This window comes from Diplotaxodon limnothrissa, linkage group LG15, assembly GCF_057381915.1.
Source record: "Diplotaxodon limnothrissa isolate DT_005_m linkage group LG15, D_limnothrissa_male_GT1.1, whole genome shotgun sequence".
In the NCBI taxonomy this organism is placed as follows: Eukaryota; Metazoa; Chordata; class Actinopteri; order Cichliformes; family Cichlidae; genus Diplotaxodon; species Diplotaxodon limnothrissa.
Genome location: NC_140610.1, coordinates 8,293,960 through 8,321,909, shown reverse-complemented (window position 1 = coordinate 8,321,909; position 27,950 = coordinate 8,293,960). Strand labels below are relative to the sequence as shown.

General features: G+C 39.0%; 1 protein-coding gene across 1 annotated transcript in view; it reads right to left on the bottom strand.

Annotated features, from left to right (window-relative positions):
• Nucleotides 1–27,950, bottom strand: part of nbas (NBAS subunit of NRZ tethering complex) — a 184,714-nt gene that overhangs the window by 110,376 nt on the left and 46,388 nt on the right. Inside the window, exons 25-34 of the mRNA XM_085373435.1 lie at nt 24,861–25,034; nt 24,359–24,492; nt 21,089–21,151; nt 19,297–19,419; nt 19,110–19,212; nt 18,403–18,480; nt 18,110–18,264; nt 12,267–12,379; nt 9,299–9,412; nt 1,957–2,070 (exon numbers count right to left, since the gene is read on the bottom strand). Coding sequence (XP_085229561.1) covers nt 1,957–2,070; nt 9,299–9,412; nt 12,267–12,379; nt 18,110–18,264; nt 18,403–18,480; nt 19,110–19,212; nt 19,297–19,419; nt 21,089–21,151; nt 24,359–24,492; nt 24,861–25,034 — 1,171 coding nt within the window. The remainder of the gene's footprint in view (nt 1–1,956; nt 2,071–9,298; nt 9,413–12,266; nt 12,380–18,109; nt 18,265–18,402; nt 18,481–19,109; nt 19,213–19,296; nt 19,420–21,088; nt 21,152–24,358; nt 24,493–24,860; nt 25,035–27,950) is intronic.

Here is a 27,950-nt window from a genome sequence, read left to right as displayed (position 1 = left end):
GATGTGTCACATGGTCCTCTTCCTATTGAAAAAACAAAAGTTGTATCCAAGATGGCCGACTTCTAAATGGCCACCATGATCACCACCCATCTTGAGGAGTTTGTCCCCTCACATATACTAATGTGCCACAAACAGGACTTTAATATCACCAAACATTCCCATTTTATTACGGTGTATCCATATAAATGGCCCACCCTGTATAACGAGCCAGGAAAGAGTAACTTTCAAAGCCCTTGGGACATTAACAAATACTTAAATCTTTACTTTTGCACACTTCTCCTTGAAGAAAATATCAGCCTGAAACATTATAACAGCTGAGCTACATTTGTTCCAGCTTCATCATAGCCAGAAACCAACACGCCGCCTTGACTTCGTTTTTACAAACAGATTCAATTATTCCTGCTGTGTTCATAGAGAGAGAATACTGTTGCTTATCTGATTACACCCTCTCTCTCTCTAAGACACCTTTTTTCTCATCTAAGCACTCTCCCATTACTCAGGACTGTAGAACAACACAGTGAAATTTAAGTTGTTTTTTTCCCCCTTGGACTTAATTTTTCTGTGGTGGAAAATATTACAGCATCAAACAAGACATCCCCACCCCCATTGTCTCAGTGTTGAGAAAAATGATGATCGCTCGACCTTTCTGTCTCTTAGCATAACACACTGCCTTCAGACTTGAAAACTGGACATGCTTGGACATCCAGCTCTCTTATGATTTCACACATTAAACTTGGATCAGTTTAAAAGTAGAAGTTTGCTCTCTGCGCAAGGTCTGTGGTGAAATCGTGCATGTTACAGGTGGTCAGAGCAGGAGTTTAAAGGAAAATAGCGGCCTTGTACACTACCCCTTAGCCTCCCTAGCAGACACACCTACAGTATAAATTTCAAAATCCTAAGTTACCTTGTTCTGACGTTATAAGATTTTCAGAAAACGTACTCTGAACTTCAGGTCAAGGCCACAGAGATTCAAACTCATCCAAGATTTTTAGTAGATGCACCTATGGTATCAATTTAAAGTTCCTACATCGTCTCTTTCTCGAGTTATCGCATTCATAAACTTAGGTGTCCTGAGTACAACTAATTAAGATGGCATAAACAAAAGAAGACTGATTGTGGCAGAAATAATAATCAACTGAAACCTTTTTATTTGACTTGTAGTGTCATCAGAGGCATCAAAAACTCTGATGGAGGTGGTTGATCCTAAAGACGTTCATATATAAAAATATTTTTCATATTCTGATGCGAGAACTGCAAGTGGGACCAGCTTTGTTCAGAGATGCTGAGGGAGTGTGCAGTGTGGGAGTTCAGTTGACTTCCAATGTTTGAACCTATAGCCATTTTTTAGACCACCACCAAATAAAGGTTTTATGACACAACTCCATTAAATTAATAGCATTGGTAATTACCAAAACCATTTTTATGTGTCTGTAATGGTTAATCCACCTGTATGTGGAAGCACTTTAATACTCTCTTTAAATTTGTTAAGCACTGTAGCTCATTTGACTGGATGTCAGTATACTTTGATATCACAGTCAATACACCACCCAGGTATTTAAAACCAGGACACCCGTTTGATGCCAGTCAATGCCCATTGTTATCATTTAAATATCATTAATAATCCCTTTTCTCTCTGAAGACTTCTGTCTTTTTCCATTGTTCATCAACCTCAATGGATTTTGCTAAATGCTATTGCCTGTCAGTCTTCTTCTGTTCTTGTTATACTGCATGAGAGTTGTAACAAGCTTAATAATATTAAAAAAGGCTTCTTTTTAGTAAGGTTTTAACATGCAAAGTAATTAACGCCCCCGTCTAAGAGTGATACCAGTTATCAACAATGAGGTAAAACATTTCTCTCATATTTCAGTGGTCATTTTACTTAAATCCTACTTACATATCACATATATTATAGTTTCCCTAAAGCCTCTACTGGTCTGAGCACAGCTTCACAGTTACCTGCAGCCATGAGGTCCTGACAGTGGATGTACGACGCCTTGAAGTCCAGACATTGCAGAGCTTGCTCTGCAAGCAGGGTCAGCACTTTGCCTTTTCTCATTGCTTCATCTTCCCCTAGGCATGCAAACACAGATATTCATTTAAATGAGTACAAATTGATTTTTTTTTAAAGTCTTTTGAATTTGTTTTCTTAATCCTGACAAATGTCAACATTCAAAAACTAAACCGCAAATCTCATAAGGCTGCATATTACATACAGTATCTGTCTCAATGAATTTCATATTAAATTTCCCTCTGTGAGCAGACTCACACACAGGCTCTAGGTTGAAAAAAGAATATCCTCAAATATTAGCCGCACTGCAGTCAGGGCTTGAGACTACATAATAATTGTCTACCACAAATGAGATTATTGCCATTTCTGTTCATCTCCAAAACAGGGTACGAAATAACAGTAAAATTACCACCGCGCTAAAAGGAAATCAGAGTTTGATATCTCAGTGTTCGTGAGATTGAGCGCGGTGTTAACATTCATGTGGCAGCTCAGGACAACCTTTGATCTGTGTGTAAGCTCTATAAACAAAAGGCAGAGGATGGGACGATCAAAAGAGGCATGGTCAGGAACAACTTCTGAATAAACCTGTGCGCTGAAGATCAAAGAACTGGCGTTGAGATGAAGAAATGTGATGGCACTGAATTGGTCGGTGGCTGTTTGTTTGTGCGTGTGTGCGTGCATGCGTGTGTGCGTGTGATGACAGAAATGCTGTGTTTACTGTGAAGGGAAAGAGGTGTTTGTCAAATATTTTCAGGGTGACTGGTGAAATGGCATCTTCAAAAGCTGTCAAGACCTCAATATAGACAAGGTTTGTGTATGTGTGTGGCGGCACATCTTTGTTCACCCTGTGCTCTTTTCCACCATTTTTTTTTCTTTAAATCAAAACATTCCCTGGCATTTATTTCAAGTTGATCTAAAAATCAGACATCTTGGAAATCCAATTGAAACCTTTACCTGTCCTTGATGGTCCAACCAAAGACTCTAATGAAAATGTGCGAAAGAGGACAAATAGGAGCGTGTTTAGTTTAATCTAACCCTACAGTGGATTATAACAATCATCTACCCAAGTCGGAAAAATTTGCTACATTTGGAATATTATAATTAGCGATTACTTCATACATAAACAACGTTTGCACCTCTATGCCATAAAATGAAATGATTCATGGATCACTTTTTTGCAGGGGCAGGAACCGAACCCTAAGGGTTTTTAACCGGCGTGCTGGTGATACCTGCATTAAATATTCACCACAGAGCCCCAGAGCTACGCACCCTTCAAAAGCCTCCCTCCTGCATTTATTTATTTAAAAATTTGTTTATTGCTCTTCTCATCTCCCTTTGCCTCTTTTTTTCCGCCCTTTCTGAAACCACACAGCGAGGGTTTCCTGCTGACAGAATGTGAGCAGCAAAGACACAGAAATGCCACAAGACCAGTTAGCAGGTTTCCTTTAGCTGGCGACAGGCCTCAGAGAGAAACGACAGGACCATGAATCCAAGAGACAGAAGACAAAATAGGGAAGAAGCATGAAAGACTGACTCTTTTTTGTGTGTCTGTCTATCTTATATTCTTAAAAGATGAACAGTAAACACGGGCACAGAGGCAGAGGTAAAGTTTGTGCAGTTTGTGCAGAAAAAGGACATCTTGGTTTTCACTTTTTCAGCATTGGAAAAGTGGGGGTTGGAACTAAAATGGTCAAAGTATACAAGCTTCTACTATTCATGTTTTTTTCTTGTAGTTCTCTTTCAAAAAAAAAAGAAAAAAAAAAAGATTTGAAAGCACTGAAGTCGGCATGTCACATCTTGTGCATAAAATGGATTCCATTACCGTGTTGCCACATTCGCTAAAAATACAGCTCAGCGGTCTGACAAACATGCAGGAGATATGAAAAATACCACAAAAACATAAAGAATTAAATTGCTTTTGGTATTACTGCAAATACACTGCACAAGGATTTTTCGAGTCGAGAGTCTGTAAACGTGGTAATTCCTGAGGAATTTAAACATGACGGGATGAAGGACAGTGTAGAGTCAGACGACTTGAGAGAACGTATAGAGGAAGAGTGAAAATCTTAAGGAAATTAAACCTCTTTGCTGAAACGTAGTACATTAACCTTGTTTGATTTGTGACTGTAGTTTGTTGCTTTAAGGCAAGGCAAGGCAAGGCAAGTTTATTTGTATAGCACAATTCAACAACAAGGTGATTCAAAGTGCTTTACAGAGACATTAGAAACAAGAACAAATAAAAAGCATGATTTAAAATTGAATAAAACAAGCAAATAAACTAACTAACTAATTAACAAACAAACAAACAACAGTATATAAAATCAAAACAGATAAAATCAGAACAGTAGATAAAATCAGTAGTTAAATGTAAGTTTTGAAATTTAAGCTTAAAGTGTGGATTTGGTGCTTTATTCAAATGCAGCTGAGAACAGGTGAGTCTTCAACCTGGATTTAAATAAACTGAGTGTTTCAGCTGATCTGAGGCTTTCTGGGAGTTTGTTCCAGATATAAGGAGCATAAAAGCTGAATGCAGCTTCTCCGTGTCTGGTTCTGACTCTGGGAACTGATAAAAGACCGGATCCAGATGACCTGAGGGATCTGGATGGTTCATACTGGGTCAGGAGGTCATTGATGTATTTTGGTCCTAAACCATTCAGAGCTTTATAGGCCAGCATCAGAACTTTAAAGTCTATCCTCTGACGGACAGGCAGCCAGTGTAAGGACCTCAGAGCTGGACTGATGTGGTCCACTTTTTTGGTCTTAGTGAGGACTCGAGCAGCAGAGTTCTGAATGAGCTGTAGTTGTCTGACTGATTTTTTAGGTAGACCTGTAAAGATGCTGTTACAGTAATCAAGCCTACTAAAGATGAATGCATGGACTAGTTTTTCCAGGTCCTGTTGAGACATCAGATCTTTTATCCTTGATATATTCTTGAGGTGATAGTAAGCTGACTTTGTTATTGTCTTAATGTGTTTTTCTAAGTTTAGGTCTGCATCCATCACTACACCCAAATTTCTCGCCTGGTTTGTGGTTTTTAGATGTATAGATTGAAGTTCTCTGGTGACCTGTAATCGTTTTTCTTTGGCGCCAAAGACTATTACCTCAGTTTTGTTTTTGTTTAGCTGGAGAAAATTGTGGCACAACCAGTCATTGATTTCCTCAATGCATTTACCAAGAGCCTGTACAGGGCCTCGGTCTCCTGGTGACATTGTGATATATATTTGTGTGTCATCTGCATAGCTGTGATAGTTTATTTTGTTGTTGTTTATAATCTGTGCCAGTGGGAGCATGTAGATGTTAAACAGAAGGGGTCCCAAGATGGAACCTTGGGGAACTCCACATGTGATACTTGTCTGCTCAGATGTGAAGTTACCTATTGATACAAAGTATTTCCTGTTTTCTACGTATGTTTTGAACCAGTTTAGTACAGTTCCTGAAAGACCTGTCCAGTTCTCCAGTCGTTTGAGTAATATGTTGTGGTCAACTGTATCAAATGCTGCACTGAGATCCAGTAAAACTAGGACTGACATTTTTCCACTGTCTGTATTCAGACATATGTCATTAAACACTTTGGTCAGAGCGGTTTCAGTGCTGTGGTTCTGTCTAAAACCTGACTGGAAGGCATCGTAGCAATTATTCTGTTTTAAGAAGTAACTGAGCTGTTGGGAAACTGCTTTTTCAATGATCTTACTTAAAAACGGGAGATTTGAGATCGGCCTGTAGTTGTTCATTTGTGTCTTGTCAAGATTGTCCTTTTTCAGTATAGGTTTGATTACAGCAGTTTTTAGTGATTCTGGAAACACACCTGATAATAAAGAAAAGTTGACGATCTGTAACAGGTCTGACTCTAAAGTCTTTGAGACCTTTTTGAAAAAACTTGTTGGCAGGACATCTAAACAGCAGGAGGAGGAGTTCAGTTGACCTAAGATGTCCTCCAGGTCTTTGCTGTTAATAGGTTGAAACTGTTTCATGGTGTTTAAACAGTTTTTTGGTGGACACAGTACATATCCTGGAACTGCTGTTGATGTACCAATTGCTTGTCTAATTTTTTGGATTTTTTCAGTGAAGAATTTGGTGCTGCGTTTCACATGGAAGGATTTGCAATGTGCACTGAGAATAAACTCCATTTCATTTCCCATTTTCTCGCACCTACTGCACATTCATTAGCAGTCAAAGACGTGCTAGGTTATGCAAAATAATTGGACTGAAGTCTGTCCTTTGGCTCAGTCTTTAGGCATAGCTCTTCGACAACTTCAGTTCTACTATTAGTATCATGTGGATAATAGCCAAAGTCTTGCAGATATTACAAATTACAAAACATGAGTCTGACAACTTTGAAGTAAAAAAGACGTCATTAAGATGAATACCCCCTACAAGTTTATGTCAACATTAAAAGACAGATCAATGCTTTTATATTTTGCAAGACTTTCAACCAGCATGAGAAACAGCTTCAAAGAGACTGACTAAGGGGTGCCTAGACAGTAGCTAAGACAGGCACAACAACTGAACATCTTAGAAGGAGAGAAGTTTTAAGTAGAAATCTCAATCTTGCAACTTCCACTTTCACAGGGGGTTTTGCCTGTTGATCCAGGGCTACGATCTATGAGACTGTAGCCTAAAAATGGGTTCATGAGATATAAAAAAAATATATATATAGATATAATATATATATAAAAAACAACAAAAATTATTAATATAAAAAACAGATATATAAAAACAGTTATCTGCAGTTTTCTTTTTGATAAAATGGAGTTCTTTCTTCCTACCATCGCCAAGTGCTTCATCATAAGGTGTCTATTTACTGAGGTTTTCTCTCTAGTATTTTCGGTGTTTTACCTTATACAAGCTTTGAGGTGACTGCTGTTGTGAGCTGGTGCCGTACAAATAAAACTGTGCAAAAATGAATTAAACTGAATGTTCAGGGTTTTGACTATAGCAGAACACCTTCTGTAAGTATCAGGCCACAAACCATTCTGAGCCACTTGGCCTTTTGATTTCATGCACCAAATGAGAAGCATTTCTGTCACCTTAAACCTCCACAACTAGCTGCTTGTCACACTTACATATTCTACTAGGTTTCTGTTTTGACTTAATTGCCCTCCCCATAGTTATAGTTTAGAAAAGGGTGTCATAAACGGATTTTGTCCTGTCATGTATCTTTAACCAACCAATCAGCATATATTAGCAAAATAGTTTCTTTTTTTTAACCCTGTAAAAAAAAAAAAAAAAAAAAAAAAAAAAAAAAAATCATAAAAAATAAAAAACCATAAAAAATAAAAAAATTCATGTTTCATCTTAATTTAGGCATACAGTCAATACTACATTTACCAAAATTCCAATTTCTAAACAAATTTGGCCACGTCTATAAGAAGGTATAAATATTTATGTTAGCTTTTTAGCTGCTATTCACTGAGAATTCTCTGTGATCACACTCTAACTGCCGCCAATTCCAGTATAATGGGATTAAAAAAAAGAGAACAGAGTCTCTGTAGATCAGCTGTCGTGCCAGTCTCATAAACAACTCATTGAACAGTGAATGCACTGTTGAGACTACATTGGAGACAAAATTACCACAAAACAAAATCAAGACTTCTTCAGGTAAACTTAAAACGTATAAATAGGCTGCCTTTCCAAGGCAGCAGCAGGCCTCTTGACAAAGTTTCAAATGCTGACATACAGACCTTATGGCCTTGTACAGAATCTGTCTCTTACTGTCAAACTGCATAATGCCTGACAGCAGAAAAAAAGGCAGCTTTGAGAGCTCACAAGGTAAGTCTGTTTGCTCGTTCAGTATACATACAATGCTTTGAAAAACTCTTGAGCAACCCTTCATTTCTTTTTACTTTGCCAGGAAAATGTTGAATAGAAGCAGTGGTTTATTGAAATATACAGACATAGATGTAAATGCAGTATATAAGGCAAAAACAGAGTGTATACAATTCTAACGAGTTTGAAAGTAAATATTTGTTTCGACAACGTCTCTGTTAGACAGATTTATAATTTTTTCTCCAAGCAGTCTTCAGGAATAGTTTTCCAGGCTTCTTAAAGAACACCCAAAGCTCTTTCTTGGCTGTTGGCTGACTTTTGTTTATAATTCCACACTGACCATCAACCTTCAATAATGTTGAGGGCTCTGCTCTAGGTAAGTCGATCCATAACAGATAGTGTTGCATTGTGTTTTTATTGCTTTGTGTTGTTTTTTTAATCCAGGTATTCTTTTACTACAATGGCAGTGTGTTTGGGATCATTGTCATGCTGACAAATAAAGCTGTACTAATCAGATGGTTTCTAGATTTTACTGCACGGTGGATCAAAATCTGACGACACTTTTCAGAATTCCATAAATTGTGAGAACACAGCAGACCCAAACCATGCTAGAGTCTCCACCATGTTTTACAGATGGCTCCAGACACTCACTGTAGTACCTCTCCCCGACATCCTCCCCGCATAACGACTAACTAAAAATGTCAAATTATTATTCATCACTTAATCAAACAGCTGACTTTCATTTCAGTGTCTTTTGTAATTTGGCATACCTCTGATACTCCTCACTTGGTGGGGTGTTTTTGGCCTACCACTCTTCTTTTCTCGTCCACTTGTCCAGTTACCTCAAATTTTCTAATGATCCACGGCACACCACACTGAGCTAGGTCAGGGTTTTGATGAATACTCTTTGGGAATCATCTTATTGGTGAAAGAAGACTATTTTTATACCTGTCAAACTGTGTTATCTTTGACTAAACTAAAGAAATAGCCTAAAGATACAACTTGAAATGGGCTCTTCGCTAAGTTGTCTGTAAAACACTGGTTCATCCTTTGAGGGAGGCACCTTTTTATGCTTCAATGATTAATGGATCACTGTTAAGTGACTTATCAAACAAACAAACAAAAAAAAAAACTTTCCTCTGAAAATGATCAGGTACAAATACTGCACTAAAAATGAGTGAAAAAGCAGCCCATGTCCAAAAAAATAACTCTGAAAGCTCCTCATAAATCATGGAGAACAATTACTCAGGACCACTTAAAAAATACAAAACAATTTTGTTTCATGTTAGCAAAATATAAAGATAGTAGACCTGGCTGAGAACGTTTGCACAGTACTGTGTGTTTGCGTGCTTGCAAGCCATAAGCACACATAAATAAACCTCTTATGAAGATGGATTTTTCTTATGCTGGAAAACTGCCTCGATCTGGTTTATTGAAAATTATAGTCAAACACATTTTAGCTTGATAAAATTTAGAGTTAGAGTGCCTGATCACGTGTGAGTGTGCATGCGTGTCTGCAAGTACCTGAAACTCTGAGGAGTGAGGCCAGATTGAGCAGAGTGGTGGACTGCTTGTAAGCTGTGGAGCAGTGGGCGATGCACTCCTCTACGAGAGACAGACGGTCTGATCGCAGTCGCACTGGAGGGAACACGGAAGACAGCGGGGATGGGTTTCAGACTTGTTTTGCTAATTACTATATTCAATCTGGAACAAGTAAAGGCTGATGACCAAGTGATAGGAAATTATGAACAGTGAATGATAAAGCAGCAGATGTCAAGATGTCAAGAAAAATAATATAATGCTGTATAATTCATACGCATGTAGCCCAGCCCTAGTTCAGTGATAGACTGGTGGATACTGCTGACTTATTCTGCATAATTAAATATTATTAAAATTAGGGCGTGGATGTGTCAAAATTTCCATGTATCTAGTCAGTATTAAAATTGTATGTGGTACGTGTTGAATAGTAATTTAAAAAAAAACAGCAAAGTAAGCTTCAAAGAATAACAGATTAATGTAATTCATCCATGTGGGACCAATGACAAATTCAAGTGTCCAAAAAAAAAAAAAAAAAACTGTGTTTGTCTTCTCCTATTGGACGATTTTGCCCTGTTATACTGAAAATTGAACACATAGTTAACAAATATGGTAGTAATTGTTGGATGCAGCCACTTCAGAATTTAAAAAACAAAAACAAAAGAAAAAACTATATAACAAACCAAAATTGGACAAAAATATTGTGTGTACTTTAAAACATGAGTATACAGCAGTCATTCACATGCCAGTGCTAAAATATTATCTTTCATAAGGCATTTTGAGTGGTTTTAATATTAAAGGGGTTCTCTGAAGCATCTATCAGACCATGAGATAGTTGAAGCATTTGAAAAAAAAAAAAAAAGCATGAGGGTGGTCTTAGTTATTTGATTAACTGTAGAACTTTTCAATATGTTGTACATTAGGAAGCATTGTGTTGTAGGTCATAAGAATAATTAGAATATATCCCAAATACGTCCTTTAAATGAATGAGAGTCCTGTGTCTGAATCATTAAGTGTCACAGCCTTGTCCCTGTCACACACACTACCTGTGTGCCACACCACTGTGTAGAGTAGATGGTTAAGCCGCGGAGCCGTGCAGACACATTTCTTTGATTTATGACAGTAGTATTTCATTCCAATGAGTATGACTGTGTAAAAACTGAGACATATTGTGGAAATTGCTCTTATTTTTTTCTTAAGATATCCGAGGCTGTTCATCATCCATTTTGTAAATGGATGGTTCATTAAGTGTGAACGTTTCCAGAATGTACTTCTTTACACTAAAAGAAAGTGAACATTTTTTTTATTAATGCTGTAATATCACTCGAGATCCAATTGGGCTGCATGTGGCACAGAAACTAAAACAAACTTCATACTCCAAGTATATTATTTACAGTTTAAGTTTGGGATCTCCATGTAGTCCAATCTGCGAGAGATTTAGAAACTACAACAAGGCAAGCCTTTGATCTTTCACAATCAGTCTCCAGTCTTAGATATTTCATACTCATTGCATATTGTTTGACATCATTTTTCACTGATAACAACCTGCAGCACATATCATCCGCAGGACAGTAGGGAGTTTGTGCTTTTCAAAAAAACCACCTCAAACATTTTCAGATGCATTTCCATTTTTCTTTAAAGTTGTATTGAAACCCTGAGAAATGCCATCTTTAGAGCCTCTGCAGGCCTCTGTGCACCCTGCTGAGGATCTTTATGGCTTTGAATGACTTTGGGCGAGGCCTAGAGGGAATTGTGGGTAGGGTGGTTTATATGAAGCATCGCCTTAGGCTCTATAGGAGGGCTGCAGGGGACAGCCTAAGATGGATTACCTATGTTCAAATCCTTCCGACTTCATATTTGTGCATGTTTATCTGTGAGAACGGGAACTTAGAGTAGAGCTATTACTTTGAGGAGAAAACAAAACTGTTCTTTTCAGTATGACCTTGATTCAAAGCCATGAATTCAATGTTCCCCTAAGCACTGATATTGACCTAAGACATAATAATTAATGCATGCATGTGTCACAATAAAACAAGATTTTCACATTTTCTTTTACAACAGTTTCTGTTTTTCTCCATTGCAGTGCTTCATTCTTTTTTCCACTGTTTTTCTTTCATATTCTTCCAAAGCTCTGCCCTCTGCCCTTCACGTTAAGCAAGCAGTGAAAAGAAGAAGAGAAGGAAGTAGGGAGCTAGGAAAAAGAAAGAAAACCCCAGAGGTAAGTGATGAATGTAAAGAGAGGAAAGAAGGTGAGAGGGACGGAGAGCAAGAGAGGGAGGGAAGGAACGAGAGACCGTGCAATTTATGGCTCTCTCTGTCACAGTGGTTTCATACTGGCAGCTCGATTTGATGGGGGCAAAGGAGGGAGAGCACGGAGGCCTTGGGGGCAAACAACACCTCGCTGTAAAGGTGAGGCGATGAGGGGCCAAGCTGGTTTATTTTGGCGCCAAGGTTTTCTTTAGAAGGGAGGCAAGCCTGGAACCACAGATGTAGGGTGCCAGAAAAGAACGAAAGCAAGAACATGGAGGTGAATATAGATTGGTCAGCTTTACAGCTGAAGGATAAAACATTGTGTGTGTGTGTGTGTGTGTGTGTGTGTGTGTGTGTGTGTGTGTGTGTAAGACAGAGCGCACACGTCCAAACTAAACACTTCATTCCTAATTAGGCCATTGGCCAGATGTTGTTTGCTCAACAGTCGATCCATAAATAACAATATATTTTGATACAGTGACAAGAAACAGCAACATATGGAGGAACGGAGAACGTGACGTGACAGCAGGGAGGGAGACAGGCTGTGAGCCGAGGCGATGGAGGTGGGGAACGGTGTGCTTTAATCGTCTATGAGAACATTTGAATGTCTAACCATTTGAAACGCACCGACAACACATTCAGATACACACAAAAGCGCACATTTGAAATCTCCCAGCTTCCCAGACAGACAAACGCTTCATGCTACCTTGCAGGGGCAGAATGCTGACGTTGAAGTCTTCCAGCTGGCTGAGGGCGTTGATGAGGTCCAGTTCCTCTTGGATGGATGGAGGACAGTCTGTGATCAGCTGGAGACACCCCCTGATGAAGATAATAAGCAGTTAAAACAGCAGGGAATGACTAATAATTTGTTCCATTGCTACCCAATCATATGACCTTGTGACACAAAGAGGAAGTCTGAATTTTAGGAGTACAGAAACTTAACTTTTCTAAGCACAGAAAGTGAAAATTCAGTGAAAAGCTGATGCACCTAAAAAGTGATGTAGTTACCTTCGGTCCATTTAATCTAACAGCATTGCAGAAAACTGTTGCAAAACATAACTTACCGCTTGATAAAATGAGTGGGAAGAACTAAAGGGGCTTTACTTAAATTGGTACACATTTCAGAGCTGTAGAAAAAAAGCGATTATCTAGCCTGAAGTCTGTGAAGTTTCAACATCATGATGAGAAACATGGCGACACTTTTCAAATGGATTTAAATACAAAGTCTAGACTAATTTGACAGATCTACAATAGAACAGTTTTCTCTTGAAACGCGAGCGGCACTCATTACCCTTAATAGGATTATGTAGCACATCATGCCGCATATATAACACTGAATGCGCAAATTGTGTGTGCCTGCAAGTGTATACAGAGCAAAGTAAAATATACCAGCGAGTGAAAGAGGAAGAAAAAAGCAAAATGATTAATTTGCAAATAGCACAAATCCCAGATAAAATTGCAGCTTAAGAGTTCTGACGTCAGCACCAGTTGAGTGGAGAAGAGGGAACTTGTCCTTGGGATGTGTGTTCGCTCAAGAGTGTTTTACTCTCGTGGTGGGTAAACAAAGACAACTGACAGAAATGTCTCATAATCCTTGTAAGTGTAATGAGAAATGCAACCTCTACTTCTTAAAAACACACTGACTCAAAACTGTTGAGTAGAGTACACACACACGCGCGCGCGCACACACACACTCTGGAAAGCACTCCACACGCAGCTCCCCACTCTTTGAGCATGGCTGCTGTTCTTGCCAGGAACAAGAGGTTTGTCCTGGCATGGATGAGAGCAGAGGAAAGGGCTGTGGATGGGCGAATGAGAGACAGAAAGAGGGCATACTGATTATGTACTCGTGCTGTGAAGTATCTCCAGGCGAGCGTGTGTGAGTGTGTTTGTGTATTGACACAGCCTTAGAAAAGACATCAGTGGAAAAAAAAAATTTTTCTATTTCGCTTTCAAGAGTCATGATGTGCTTTGCAGCATGTACACTGTGATTTCCAGATTAACTACTCTGTGCTAAACAGACACACGAGAACACAAGTTTGCAAAGAAGTTATCAATGGAGCACAGCAGCACAGACCTTGCCCTTCATTTGCACCAGAACATCAAACAGAAGTGTACTGACATCCTGGTTTTTTTCCCCATTTATCTTCCAACATTTCTGTGTCATATACACTCAGGTTCTTTCCTACTCACACGAGGACTTGTGAGAGGAGCTTTCACACGTACGACAGAAACAACCAGCAACAAAAAGGATCAAAATCATCCCTGCTGGGCCTACATCTGCCTTATCTCCCTCCTTTCTTTTTCCTCACTAAGATGTTTTAACAACTTAAGCATCAAGTCCTATCAAGACCCTACGAATTGTAGGGTAAAGACCCCACAATCTTAAAGAGACAATCAGGCAATTTCCTATCAGCAGCACTTGGTGAAGGCAGAACTTCCTTTTAACAGGAAGAGGCTTCCAGCAGAACCAGCAGAGCCAGGCTCATGGAGAGGCAGCAATCCCCGCTTAAGGGTTGAGGGGAAAGAGAAGGTAAATGGTGAATGGACTGGCTCCTATACAGCGCTTTTCTACTCAGCATGAGTAGCAACCATTAAAAGTGCTTTATACATCCATACCATTCATACATTCACATCTACTCACACAAGCATTTTTGCTACGCCTTTTTTCTGCATAGGTGATTTCTATCTAACATATATGGCATTCAGACTCCAGCAGCCACCAATCTCCCAATTAGTAGATGACCTGCTCCTGAGCTACAGGAGAAAACACTGGCAGCCACCAGTACAGTTTTACCTAGATACATTAGATCCACTAGCCTAGATGCACCCATGGTATACATTTGAAAATTCTAATTGATTTTCAGAAAAGTTGACCTCTAACCTCGACCCTGAGTTCAAGATCACTGAGATTCAAACTTGTTTCAGTTTTTTAGTAGCTAAACGTATGCCATCAATTTAAAAAAAAAAAAAACCCTAGGTGACTACATTCTTCATTTATCACATTCACAAGATTTTTCAGAAAACTTTACATCTTCATCTGACCTTGATGTCAAGGTTACCGGGACTCAAAATGGTTTGAGATTTTTAGTAGATGGAGTAGAATTTCAAAGTCCTATGTCGCATTGGTCTCGAGTTATCCAATTTAAAAACTCGGGTGTCCACGCTGTCCGCCCGCCCGGCAGGATGACAACAATACCTCATCAGCCATAAAAGGCTGATGAGGTAAAAAGTAAAGAACATACAACGACAAAACACAAAAGTGTCTGCAGACTGGGGACTTCCCATTTAATAAACTTTGATACATCATCAAACTTTGATGTATGCAGACTATAACGTGACAGGTTTCAACTGCCATTCCTCATTTATTTCTTTTCACAGCCAGTCCTTCTTGGCACAGTCATGATAACAGTTGTGGGATCATACAAATACACCTTCTTCTTTGTGTTGTTTTATTCTTGCAATATGAAGCATTTTGAGCTGCATGTTTTCACAAAAATTGCAACATAAATAAGCTTAATTTAATGGAGTTAAGTAGTACGACTTAAGGATCATGCTCCAGTAATATGAAAACAAGGAGATGTAATGATTTATGGAGATTAAAGAAATCCTAATTAGAGGATATAAGATTTAGGGAAAAAATTCAACAAGCTATTAGAAGTTACCTCTGGAACAATGACAACGAAGAAGTAACACTTAATGTGTTACAGGAAGCAGTTTATAAGCAGATTGGGAAAAAGAACAACATAGAAAAATAAACACATTTATTAAACAGGAGATGGGAAGCAAAAATACACAGGAAATGGAAATATTAAAGAGAATCTTTCAAAAATGCTAAACTAATATAATTAGTGGATGATAAGGAAAAAGCTTTCACTTTTAAAAGACAAAAGCAGTATGGTAACTGCTCAGACCGTTGAAGCTGGTAATATACGGGCTAAAAAAAGCAAAAGAAGCAAGAAATCCTTTCCAAAATAAAGGATTTCTTTACTTTTAACACCCAACACTAACACTTGTTTTTCTTTTTAGTCTGTCCATGCATTTTCTGCTGCTTAGCAGGACAAGATGCCGGTCGGTCACAGAGCCCTTTACACTCACATTCACACCTATGGACAATCTGGAATCACAAATTAACCTAATGCACATGTCTTTGGACCATGGGAGTATCTGGAGAGAACCCTCAATGACACCGGAGAACGCGTCCCTCACAGATAAAAAGCTCCAGCCGGCTGCTGGATTCAAGCCCTAATCTTCTTGCTGTGAGGCACATATTAGAAATGTCATCAAAGTCCTTGTAAGGAAACAGAAAATGATAGTAATAAAAAGTAAACAGTGTTCAAAGGCATTAAAAGCACTCTGAGTAAAGGATGATTTTTTTTTTCCAAATTAAGCCAGCTAATAACAGCTGAATAACTTTCATAAGCCCTGCAAAAAAAGGAGCAGGGATACCCTCAGATGACCACAGTGAGTCCTGCTCATGAAGGCTCACATTTCTTTTGAAGAAGATCAAAAAGTGTTTACCTCAAGCGAAGCTGACCGACCATACTGATCAAATTTAGATCAAACCAGTTTTAAATGTGGCAGGTTAGTGTTAAGTAATGTTTCACTTACTTTGTATTTAGATTACGCAGCCTCAACAGCAAATATTAATGCTAAAAAGCATTCGGGTCACTATGATGGTCACTTAGTGGAAATATTGTACTCAGCCCTAACATGGTGTCTAACCAGATATTTACTCTGGATGGATATGCCTTTCAATGTACATATTAAACAAATATGTAGGACGTCTTTCCTGCAATTACGTAATATCCAATTCATTCACCTTTTTACAGTCCCTGTGTGTTCAGACACCATTCTCTGTTTAATCAATAGTTAATATTATTCTTCCACACTACTTTGTCCTGTCTCCCTCCCTTCACCCTGACCTTCCCCGTCTCTTTGTGTTAAAAGTGAGTTTTTCCTCCCCACTTTCGCCAAGTGCTTGCTTATAAGGGGCTGTCTGATTGTTGGGGTTTTCTCTCAATTATTCTTGAGTCTTTACCTTACAAATATAAAGCACTCTGAGGTGGCTATCGCTGTGGTTTAGTGCTATATAAATAAAATATATATAAATAAAACTGAAATAAAGAAGATTTTAAAAACAAAAAACTAATTCAGTCTATAGACTCGGGGTCTCCTTCGTAAAAGTTGTCCGAAAAACTGCATCACTTAGCCGTCTGCACCCTGATCGGCTCAAGTTACCATGGTGACTGTGCCCTTCTAAACTGCTCGTTGCTCTGCCAATGCTAGCAGCTAAATTTCTTTGTTGTTTTATCACTGCAAAGGATACCCTTTTTTATATTTTGCATAATTACAAATATTTATTTTATATATATGTAAATTCATTCATGTACTAATCTGTTTTATCATGTTTGTTCTTTTCTTTCTTTATCTTTCTGTGTGTTTATTCCCAGAAAATTATGATGCAAAGATTTTTATCGGTTTCAGGGGATCCCCATGTTATTTTAAGTCGAGTCTCTTTGTCCTTCTGCCCGTTGCTACTGACCACACTTGTTTAGGGCAAAGTCAGGTGTAGTTTGTTTAACTGTCCTAGTGCGTGTCTTATTTAGCACACAGGGTAAAATGTGTGTCTGTGGAACAGTTATTTTAATCTAAAGGACACAGTCTGACCATTAGTTGGTGGGCAGCCAGTATGTGTGGACTATTAATTTCAAAGCACCACAGACATTTAACACACCATGTTTTATCCAACACCCTCACCCAAATAACGCACACGTGCACAGATTTACATGCACACACAGTGGAAGTGTTACAATTGATGGTGATGTCCAAACGTGTGGAGGGGGGTCTTTGTATTAGTTCCTATAAATGAATGACGACCCAATTACTGTCCCAATTCCCCACTAGGAACAGACGGCAAGGTTAGACACCCACCGGCCCCCCTCTGAGATCAGAGGCCAGCAACACACACACATGCACTTACATACACTGCTGTAAAAAGTATTGGGCCCTTGCTAATTTATTAGGTTTTTGCACTTAAACGTTTGAGATCATCAATCAGTTTTAATATTGGAGAAATATAGCCTGTTTAAATAAAAACTGTTTTTTTTAAAGGATAATTTGAATTATTTATTAATTGAGAAAATGCTAATTTCCCCATAAAAATAATAACTGGTTGTTTTCGTATATCTTTTTTCCCTACACATGAAATCATCATTTAAATGCATCTTCTATTTACTCGAGTTATATTTGTCTAATTTTACTTGTTTGAGGATCCAAAGCGTGCAAGAGTGACAAATAAGCTAAAACCTAAGAAATCATTAGGGGACAAAAACTCATGGCACTGTGTATACAGTTCATGTAGTAGGTGAAAAATTATAATGAGACACCATTATTTTGTTCCTGGTCATAAGTGCCAGAAGCAAACATTGTGTCAAATAAACACTTCTTCTTTTTGGTAGTTACTGTACAAGTTTTGAAATTAATTTACCTTAATACCTTAAAGATAAAGAACTGGGGAAAGGAAATACTCTCTCTTTTCCTGCTCACCTGGCCAGCCCCATGCAGGGGTCTGTTAGCAATTTGGATGAGTTGAAGTACTCCCTGGCAGCAGCCAGCACTAATTCCACGCTGTTGTCATAGGCCACCTTCAGAGCATAACCTTTACCCCGAAAAGACAAGCTGACAGGAACATCCTGACTGACCTGGAAACATTAATACGAAATGTGGGGATTAGTGAGACAGCGAAATTAATTAATTTAATTAATAAGCAGTTTAATATTCGGACAACCCAGGGTGAAGCTGGAGTGTAATTCTGCGAAGGAGCGTCTTATTTAATGTACCTTGGAGCAGTGCATGAGCTGTCCTGCCAGGCGTATGTTCTCCACTCGGCTGGAGCACAGCAGGGACTCGACAAAAACCTGCAGCGGTCAGGGAGGAGGAGAGATATTATGCAGGGAGAGGCAGCGTTTAACCGAACAAAAGTTGTAACATTGTAGCACTCTAGTATTTTATCTGAACTCTCCCTGAGAGCGGTAACATGCAGCTTAATGTGTGAATTATAGACCACAGTGTCACCGAAGGCACAAAATGAAAATGCAGGCACATTAACACATTTAATTACACGTTTAATGTTAGTACAAGTCCTAACAACCTATGGATAATGCGTGTTTTGAATAAAACTGTATATAAATAATGGACAACAAGATAACGCTAATGAGGAACTGCTCTAAACAAGCGTTCATCCCATTAGCCAGCTGAAGTGAATATTCTTTGCCAAAAAGTTTACAAAACCCACAATAAAACTTTTTGTTATGAGATCGTGATCACACTAGCTAGCTAATTTCAAGTTTTCCACAGTACAGCCTGATGTCAGTTTTGAAAATTATGAACTCAACTGGAGTGAAATAAATAAATATAAAAAGTGTCTTTGGTTCCTCAGTGAGATCCACCTGTCTCTAGCTAAAATTAGAATCCCAATTAAAATCAGAGTGAATACTGGATGCACCTTGCCAACACAAATCTTCCCAATATTGCTGAAGTGTTTTACCTGATGGCACGTCTCTGGTTTTAGGCAAGTGTAAACGTTCTGCTGCATATCCAGCAGGTCCTGTAGTAGAACTCTCCACATATTCTCACTCACTGGAGGGTTTCTGGACACACACAAACGTTCAGCATGTTTGTGGCATTTATTTCTATGTGTCTATTCATACATGTGTACTTTTCAAAGCTCATACTTGCGGCCGGTGTGACGACACAGTTTGACCATTAGCTGGTGGGCTTCCTCGTCATTGTTCTGGCTGTTTTTCACATACGAGATGGGCTTCTGTAGACCATGTTTCTCCAGAACCTCAACCACACTGTTAGGCATTGGAATAGATGGACAAATATAACATGTAATCACTGTTGTCATTAAGGGGGAAACCACTAATATGATCACACAAACTAAGATTAGGAAAATCACACAATGAAACCACAACGAAAAAACAAAAGTTACATTTTTCAAAACATTAATTCAGGAAAAACAAAAAACACAAAGACAGGATGACTGGCATCAGTAAGCGTCACAGTTGGAAACGCCAAGCAAGACAAAAACATGGCAAAATGATACCTGTGAGCGATCCAAGGGAGAGCGACAGAAGACACTTAAACTCTAAGCTGTTTATTATTTTGGCAGCAGAAAGTCATTTGCGAGTCGCGGTGCAGATGGAGCAAACGTAGAGCAAGACTGAAGAGCAGCGTGATAAACTACACGTCAAAGTGACAGCACCTAGGAGCACGTGAATGCATGCAGTCTTATATGACCAAGGGACAGAGAAACAGTGAAAGCGTGTGTGCATGTGTGTCGGTGAGGGATTAGCATGGCACCACCAGCCTCAACAGGGTCGTGCTGCTACAGATGTTCACTCTCTGCTGCAACTCATTACCATAGTAAACAGGTGCCTCTGTGTGTGTGTGTGTGTGTAGCTATATGTGTGAGTGTAAGACATACAACAAGCCCTGATATTTACAACTGTGTTTGTGTGTGCATGTTTGCTCAAGTGTGAAGTGTCCATGTGTGTGTGTGTGTGTGTGTGTGTGTGTGTCGGAGGAGGGGGGGTCTGCATGTTCCTATGCACATATTAATGCACCAGCAAGTGGCAGCAGCTGAAAACGGCTTTCATTCTGGAGGCGCTCGGTAAGAAGACACTTTGCATTTACTGCCTGATTCATCTGGATACGAGCATGTGAGTCACTGCGCTTCAACACAAACGTACACGAACACACTACCCCCACCTCCCACCCCGGCGTGTGTTTGTGCATAGCTGCCTATGTCTGTGTGCAAATATGTGAGTAAACTTGTATGTGAAAGGACACACTAAGCCTTAACGCTGCTTCCTGTTGCTGCTTCCTCCTCCTCCTCTTCATCATCATCCACATTCCCATTTCCCCAGGCTCCTGCCCTCCTTCCCTCCCCCAATCCCCACCTTCATCCTTCCTCCTCATCAGTGCTTTGTGTTTGCAAGTTCACCCTGAGGAGCAGGGTGGATGAGAAAGAGAGACAGAGGCACATGGCCGATTTAAACCTGTAACAGAGAAATTGCCTGAGCTTGTGCCATGGGACACACACCGGACTCTTGATACTGAGCATGTGCGCAAGTTGTATGTGTACCCACCCACCACCCCCATCCAATCAGGCACATATAAAGGGAGGGAAGCAATAAGCATTTCTACACATTGAACGTTTCCAAAGCATTGCAGCAATAATCACAAAAACTAAAGAGCTGTTCCTCCCAACAATTTATGTGCCCTGCCAATAAATACAGACAAGAAACATTGGAGTGTGAATACTTAAGTTTTTTGTTTTTTTTTAAAGTAAGATCAAAACACACAATGTTAAATCGAGTCTATTACAGGAAAAGAAAAAGCAGCAAATCCTCATACCTCAAAGTCTGGAACCAGCTCTGATTTGTAAATCCAACTGTTTGTGCTGACAGAAGACAACAAGAGAGAGGAGGAAGTGAAAGCTGACAGACTGTATTACTTTACCTCAGGTGCTTCTCAAGTTTGTCCACCTGATCATGGAGTGATGGAGTGATGTCTGTCTGTGGCCTGTAGAACAATAAAACACACAAAAAGAGTTGTTACTTCTCTGTAAGTCTGTGTTACTAAAATTAAATTGGAATAAATAAAGTAGAACGCAAAGTAGGAAAAAGATTTGCATCATAAAGTGTACGCCTAATCCCCAAGCGCATGCCTGTGTGCGTATTTATGGCAGTACAGTTTCTACACTGTACCGTAAATGTGTGCGTATGTGGTCAACCAGTGAGGCTGTACTGATTTTCCACTAAAAATAAAACCCCATGATGCTGTGCCTTGAGGCAAAGGATTTTGGGTCAGGCTGGCCTGCGCCCCACTAGAGTACTGACCCTGATGAAACAACCTTCTGTTTATGAGCATCAGTGACTGTGAATGTGTGTCAGTGAGCGAGTGAGGGTTTTTTTTTTTTTTTTTTAAATGTATCTATTTATTTATTTGTTCATTTAAAAATAAAAAATCTGACCTTTCCATTTCTCTGCTTTTTCACCCCCATCTCTGACTGTCTGTGCATCTCCACCTCCAGCTCTTCCTCTTTTTAATACCCATTTCTCCCTCATTCTATTTTTTCCCCTCTCCTCAATCACTTGTCCATTTTTGGATTTCCCACTCTCTAAGGGTGAACGCACGTTACATTCTTCTGAGCAGATTTAGACCTAATTAAGCTGTCTCACAAGAAATATCAGAAAATTGGGTTGAAACTACTAAGTCATGGTTTCTCTCCTAGCTTGCAGAAATCTGTAATATTCTTGGCCGGGGTAGCAATTTTCAGCTTAGTAAGTCAGACACATCACTCCTGAGAGAAATGCTAAATTGAAGGCATTGCATATACAGTATAGCACCTTGCAGCACTCCTAAACCAAACACTGCAGAAAGCTGGCCTGTCTAGCAGAAAGGAAATGTTTAGTCTGAAATGCATATATGGGTATTATGCTCACCGAAAGCAAAAGTGTAACCATAAAGCGATTTTTTTTAATGGAGTGTTCATTAAAACTTGCAATTTATTATATATTATAAAGCAATTAAATATTAAATGAGAGACATAAAGAGGGTAACTTGTACAATATACAGTAAAATATACTGGGGGTGATCTATAAAAGTTGTGGTTGTTTCTAGCTGTAGTCAGTTCCTTCATTTTAATATCAAGCGGCATTAAAAATCAATGCAACTAGCAGTAAACCACGTGTCGCAAACATAAGGAAATCAGTTTTCTGCATCCTATTTAAATATTCTCCTCTTTTTACTTTGCGCCATGAGAAAAAAAAAGTTTGTCATTGTGCTCTTTTTGTAAAGATCAACTACTTGGTACTTTCTTGGTACTTTTAAAAAGAAATAAAGGAAATAAACTCTTTTGGGGGGAAAAAAATTAACTAAGTAAAACAATTTTGCAAACTTGGAAAACTATTCAATTAAATTAAAATATGCCTGATGAGGCATGGATGGGCATGTTTATTGAGACTGGATGTTTACAAGACTGAGTCAACAGCATTCAAACAGTTCTGTGTTTTTATTGTAATAACTGCACTGATTTCTATAAATGTTGCCTCTTTCATATCCCTACATATAATAACAATAAGAAGAAGAATTAAAAAGGCTAAAATTAACACTGAATCTAATAAAAACTAAACTAAAAACAAAACAAAGAAAATAAATAAATAAAACGTCATTAGATGATACAAAACTATAATAAGTCTGCTAACAATTTGTCAACGAGAAGCTTTTTCACATTTAAATGGATCATGGGTATATCTTTGAAAACAAATAGCTAGCTAAATACACTGTAAAGTAATAGCAGTGCTCATATTTGGATAATCAATAAAATAGCTACATTTATCGATGTAAACTTCACTGATAGTAAAAGAAGTAATATTAATACGGGTGCTAGCAATGTATACGTTATTGAGTAGCTTTTCAGGATTAGCTAGTGTGCCATTAAGGTAAAAACAGATCCAACAATTTGTTTGTTGCTGATTGCTTAGAAATGCTAATAAGATCATAAAAAAGGTTTATGTTCATGTTTTTTTAAGGAGGGAAAATACATTTTTGTGATTTAAATAAAGTAACCCAGCAAATAGCTTAGATTAGTCTACATTAATAATATTATGGAATATTATGATAAGGAAAAGTGGAAACCAGAACATCAATGATGTAGTAGCTCATCAGTGACAATTCTTGTGAATTGTAAATGGACAGATTGATGATCGATAACTCACCATGACATGTGCTAAAAAAATGTATCTTTAATTCACAACTTTAAAATGTAAAACCGACACGCTTATCTGTCTGCGTTACACTTGCTCAGTTTAGTGGAAGGCTGCACTGCGGCTGAAATCATGTCCCCAACCAAACATTGCTTGTTGCCCATAACAGTGACTTGTTTCAGTACAGTTATCCCCACTGTGGCATTATTTAGGGGAAATAAATACATGCCACTCACAGCAATGCATATCAAACTGGAGCTACGTGAGCCAGTTGCTAAAGGAAAAAGATCTAATTGCTGAAAATCATGGCTGTCATACTGTAGCAAGTGAACAATAAACAACAAAGCTCGCCAAAAGTGGTCATTTAATTTCTCAAATAATGTGCACACTGGATGGATAATTCTTCCAAGAATAAGTCATTAGGATTAATTTCAGCTACTCTTGACACTCTAATGACCCCCCCCTCCCATCCTCAGCCCTTCACTATCCGCTCAGTCTCCTTCAAATGCACTACATACCCACACAGCCTCATGGGGAACCTAAAGGACAGCCTCTCTTGCTATATGAAATAAAATGTGCTGCAGAAGAGGTGGGGGAGAGAAAGGCAGAGACAGCAATACCATCAGGTAGGAAATACTGTGTAGACTGTAGCTACGCTAACTGATGGCTCCTTGGAGTCAGAGCTAAGCGTAAAAGAGAGAAGAGGAGGAGGGAAAGAAAGTTACAAGGGGAGAGGAGCAGCACCTAAGGCAGTAGTTAGGTTTATTGATAGGTCCTAAGAGAGATGGAAAGGTGAAAGGAAAGGAAAAAGGTGGGTTGCTTGGAAGCAATGTATTCTTGTGGGCGAGGCAGCGCCGGACTGCTTTAATATCCTTATATCATGGCTTATCTAATGTATAAAGCTTACTTCTGTCATTACCAGAATATGCCCAATTGACTTATTGACTTGTGCGTTATCGTGCACGGCATCGTGTGTGTGCAATTTGCGTGCGATTTGTGTGCGTGGATGCGTGCGTCTGACCCGTAGCCCCTCTGTGGCAGACACTCCAAGATTTCATAACACAGGCTGAGCTGGTCGTCTCTCTCACAGCTGTAGATGCACTCCAAAGCGACCTCCATCAGCTGGTCTGGGTCCCCAATAATCTTCTGCTGGCACTGGAGGAGAGAAGAATAAGAGTCAGTATGTGCATATCAATGTGTGATTGACCCCGTAATTTATTTGTACCTACACACTGAAGCATTGCATCAATTTAAGCATTTTCTTCCTCTGGAGTGTTTGTGTGTGTGTGGTTCATGGCTTCTAATGGCCCAGAGACCTGTCCTTGGCTGCGTCCTTATGGGGTCATAAATACAGCATTTACAGCGCAGGGGCAACAACATCGGCCTTGACATCACACAAACAGCCAGAGCTGCAATGTCTGCGTGGATGTGCTTTCATTTTCCTGTCTCTCCATTTATGGTTACCCAAGTGTGACGCCGACTACACTTGTGCATTGTGTGTGTGTATGTATACGGATACTTGCATCAGGTTTGGAGTGCTTGAAAATGATGAGGGGCAGGGTGAGGTCTTCCTGGGCCAGGCTGACCAGGTATTCTCTGAGCAGAGATTTAGCAGAACCCTCTTTCTGTCCCTCACAGCGATGTAGGAATGGCACCATCCACTGGAAGGAGTCTTTCACGTAGTGCTCGGTGCTGGACTGATAACAGAAAGAAATTAAAGATACTTAAAGATGCAATTCAGGCAGGATACTAAAAATAATGTGACCTAGTGTGTTGAATAGATAATTCACTTAAAGTGAGTAGTATTCTACTGGTAGGAATTTTAGCCTAAGAAACTCTAGTCACTGATTTTATGCTCTTCATTTGTTGCGCTTTACATTTACATGTTTATGTAAATAAAATGAACTTAGCTCTTCCAATAAAGGAGAACCTCTGGGTGGAATGGTTGTTAAATTCATTTGTTTTCTTTTATATAAAAGACTATTAATGAGTTATATACCTTTCTGTTTGCAGTCATATAGCATATACTCCTATGGGCTAAATTTAGAAAGCCAATCTGTCAGTTGCACAAAAATTATTGTGAACTACATGGAAATAATGGAAATACTGCACTGATCACAAATAACAAGGGGTCTGAGCTTTCTCTAAATCACACACTGATTAAACTACCAACACAGAGACACACATATTTCACTGAGCTAAGCCTTTCTGGCTTTTAAGAGCCTGCTGACATGTCACCAGGTTTCTGATCCAAACACCAAGCAGTTACATAGCACAAGCTGAGCTAATTTCCACAGTGAAAAAGACAGATTTTGCACCAATCACCTATAAATTTCCTACAGCATCCTCTCCAATAGCCAACTTTGGGAGCAGCAATTTTGTGATGCTGTACCAGTGAAGACTTTTTGGCATTTGGCATTAGGGCACTAAAAGTAATGACGCTATAAAAATGCTTTATAAAAAGCCATTATCAGTTTTTATTGATCAATTAACTTTATATGGATTTCAGTAAAAAGAAAAAAAAATCAAATAAGCATTTGATGCAGCCACCCTTTGCCTTTAAGAGGTACTCATACTCATTTTATTTATTTATTTTTTGAAGGGATTTGGCAGGTAAACTGTTCTAATCACCTTGAAGAACTTGCCACAGTTCTTCAGTGGATTTATGCCATCTCGAATGCCTCCGTCTCTTTATGGCAACCAGACTGAATCCAAGATGTTGAGATCAAGGCTCTATGGGGGTCATACCATCTGCTGCAGTGCTCCTTGTTACAAGCCGCAACAGCATGGTTGGTATTGCTCTCAGCTTGTGACTATGAGTGTGTGTGTGTGTGTGTGTGTGTGTGTGTGTGTGTGTGTGCGTGTGTGTATATAAGTTTGAGTATCATCATTACGTAAAGCGGTCCAGGAGACACAACTACTACTAAAGGTGGTTTTACTTTGTCTTAATGTGTCTTTCTGGGTAGTAATCGATATCAAAATGTGTACATTGTAAAATCTTGACACGGCTGATTTTTTTCCTGTCCATGTTCAGACAGCATTATCTTGTGAATGCTTTCTGCAACCACGATTCACCTCATATCCCCAGAAAGCTAGTCTTTGCTTCTTCTGGCAAATTAAGGGTTAAAAGTGAATGTAGTCCAAAAGTTTAAACTTTTAACCAAGACAATAATACTGACACTGCTGTGTGTTTATCAAGCTGCAGAATGAATTTGGGAATGATGGGATGTCTGCACGATGGTGCTGTGTTACAGATAAGAACGCAAGACATGAGTGTGTGCGTGTGTGTGGAACATCAAGGAAAGTTAGTCGAATATTTTTTTTTTCTCTGTTTTTGAATGTTTGTTAGAAAATTGCAAAGTACTTCAAACCGCATTTACATGAAATTGTGCCATGCAATTAAGCCTGAACTTGAACCATAATAGCTGCAGTATGTGGGCTGCGATGTGATTTGAGCAGATGCATGTCAAGTTCGTGCAAGGCCTTGCACCCACCTTGCGACAGCTCTGACTCAGGATATACAGATAAGAGAGCATCAGCAGGAAAAATGAGATTGAAAATAAATAAATAAATAAATACTTGAATGCTAAATGCAAACTTGCACACCCACGCGCAACATTTTTGCTTTGCTGTACTGTCTCTCTGATAAAGAAAGACATCAGACGCAGGCAAAGAGGGAGATTTAATCTAGGCGAGTTTGGTAAACACTCAAACACACACAACCACACACACAGACACAGACACATGTACATACACACACAGAGCGTCCAGAGGGAGTACCAGTCAAACAGCATGTGTTAGTGCAGTCAACAACATTTGCTGGCTGCCTGCCTGTGTGGCAGATACCACTGGCAATGGGCCTCATAGGCTAAAGCTGGCAGTTATTAGCTACAATTTAGAGGACAGCTCATATTATGTACTCCAAGGGGACTTGTAACTGTAGTACCTGCTATATAGAATAGCTTTCATAGCTCTCATGTTGCTGTTGGAAAGGAAGCTCGTATCATCAAATATGAGTGATTTCAGGAATGAAAAGGAACTAATTTACTTGGAGGCTGCCGTTCAATTAGTCTTTTAAATTTTTCTGTTTGTTGCCTATTCCAGTTGCAATTAGCATAAATTATGTTTCTTTAAGCAACAATCAAGGACAATAAAGTAACTATAAAGTGGAACTGTATGAAGAAATGTAATGGCAGAGAAATGGGAGGCAAGCTTTGTATTTGTTCAGACAATGAACACCCAGACAGGCTGTGAAACAAAGCAAGCGGGCTGGGAAACGCAATTTAACAGCGTCGCGTGAGGAAAACAACGTTTTTCAACTGAGAAAAAAAAAAAGAAAGAAATTATTTGCATTTGAAAAGGATAAAAGAAAGAAATTATGAAATGAATGACATTCATTATAATGAAGATAAAAACAAAGACAATTAGAAACAGTAAAAAGTTTGGACACACGTACCGAATGTGTCCAAACTTTTTATTGGTATTTTATCTTCCAGCTTTTGTACAGAGCTTTTCAGTTACCAGACCTGCTGTGCATACATGATTTTGTGCAGCTAAAAGTATAACCGTTTCTGTGGTGGGGGTCAACCTTTCCCAGTGTGCAGTTAAGCAGG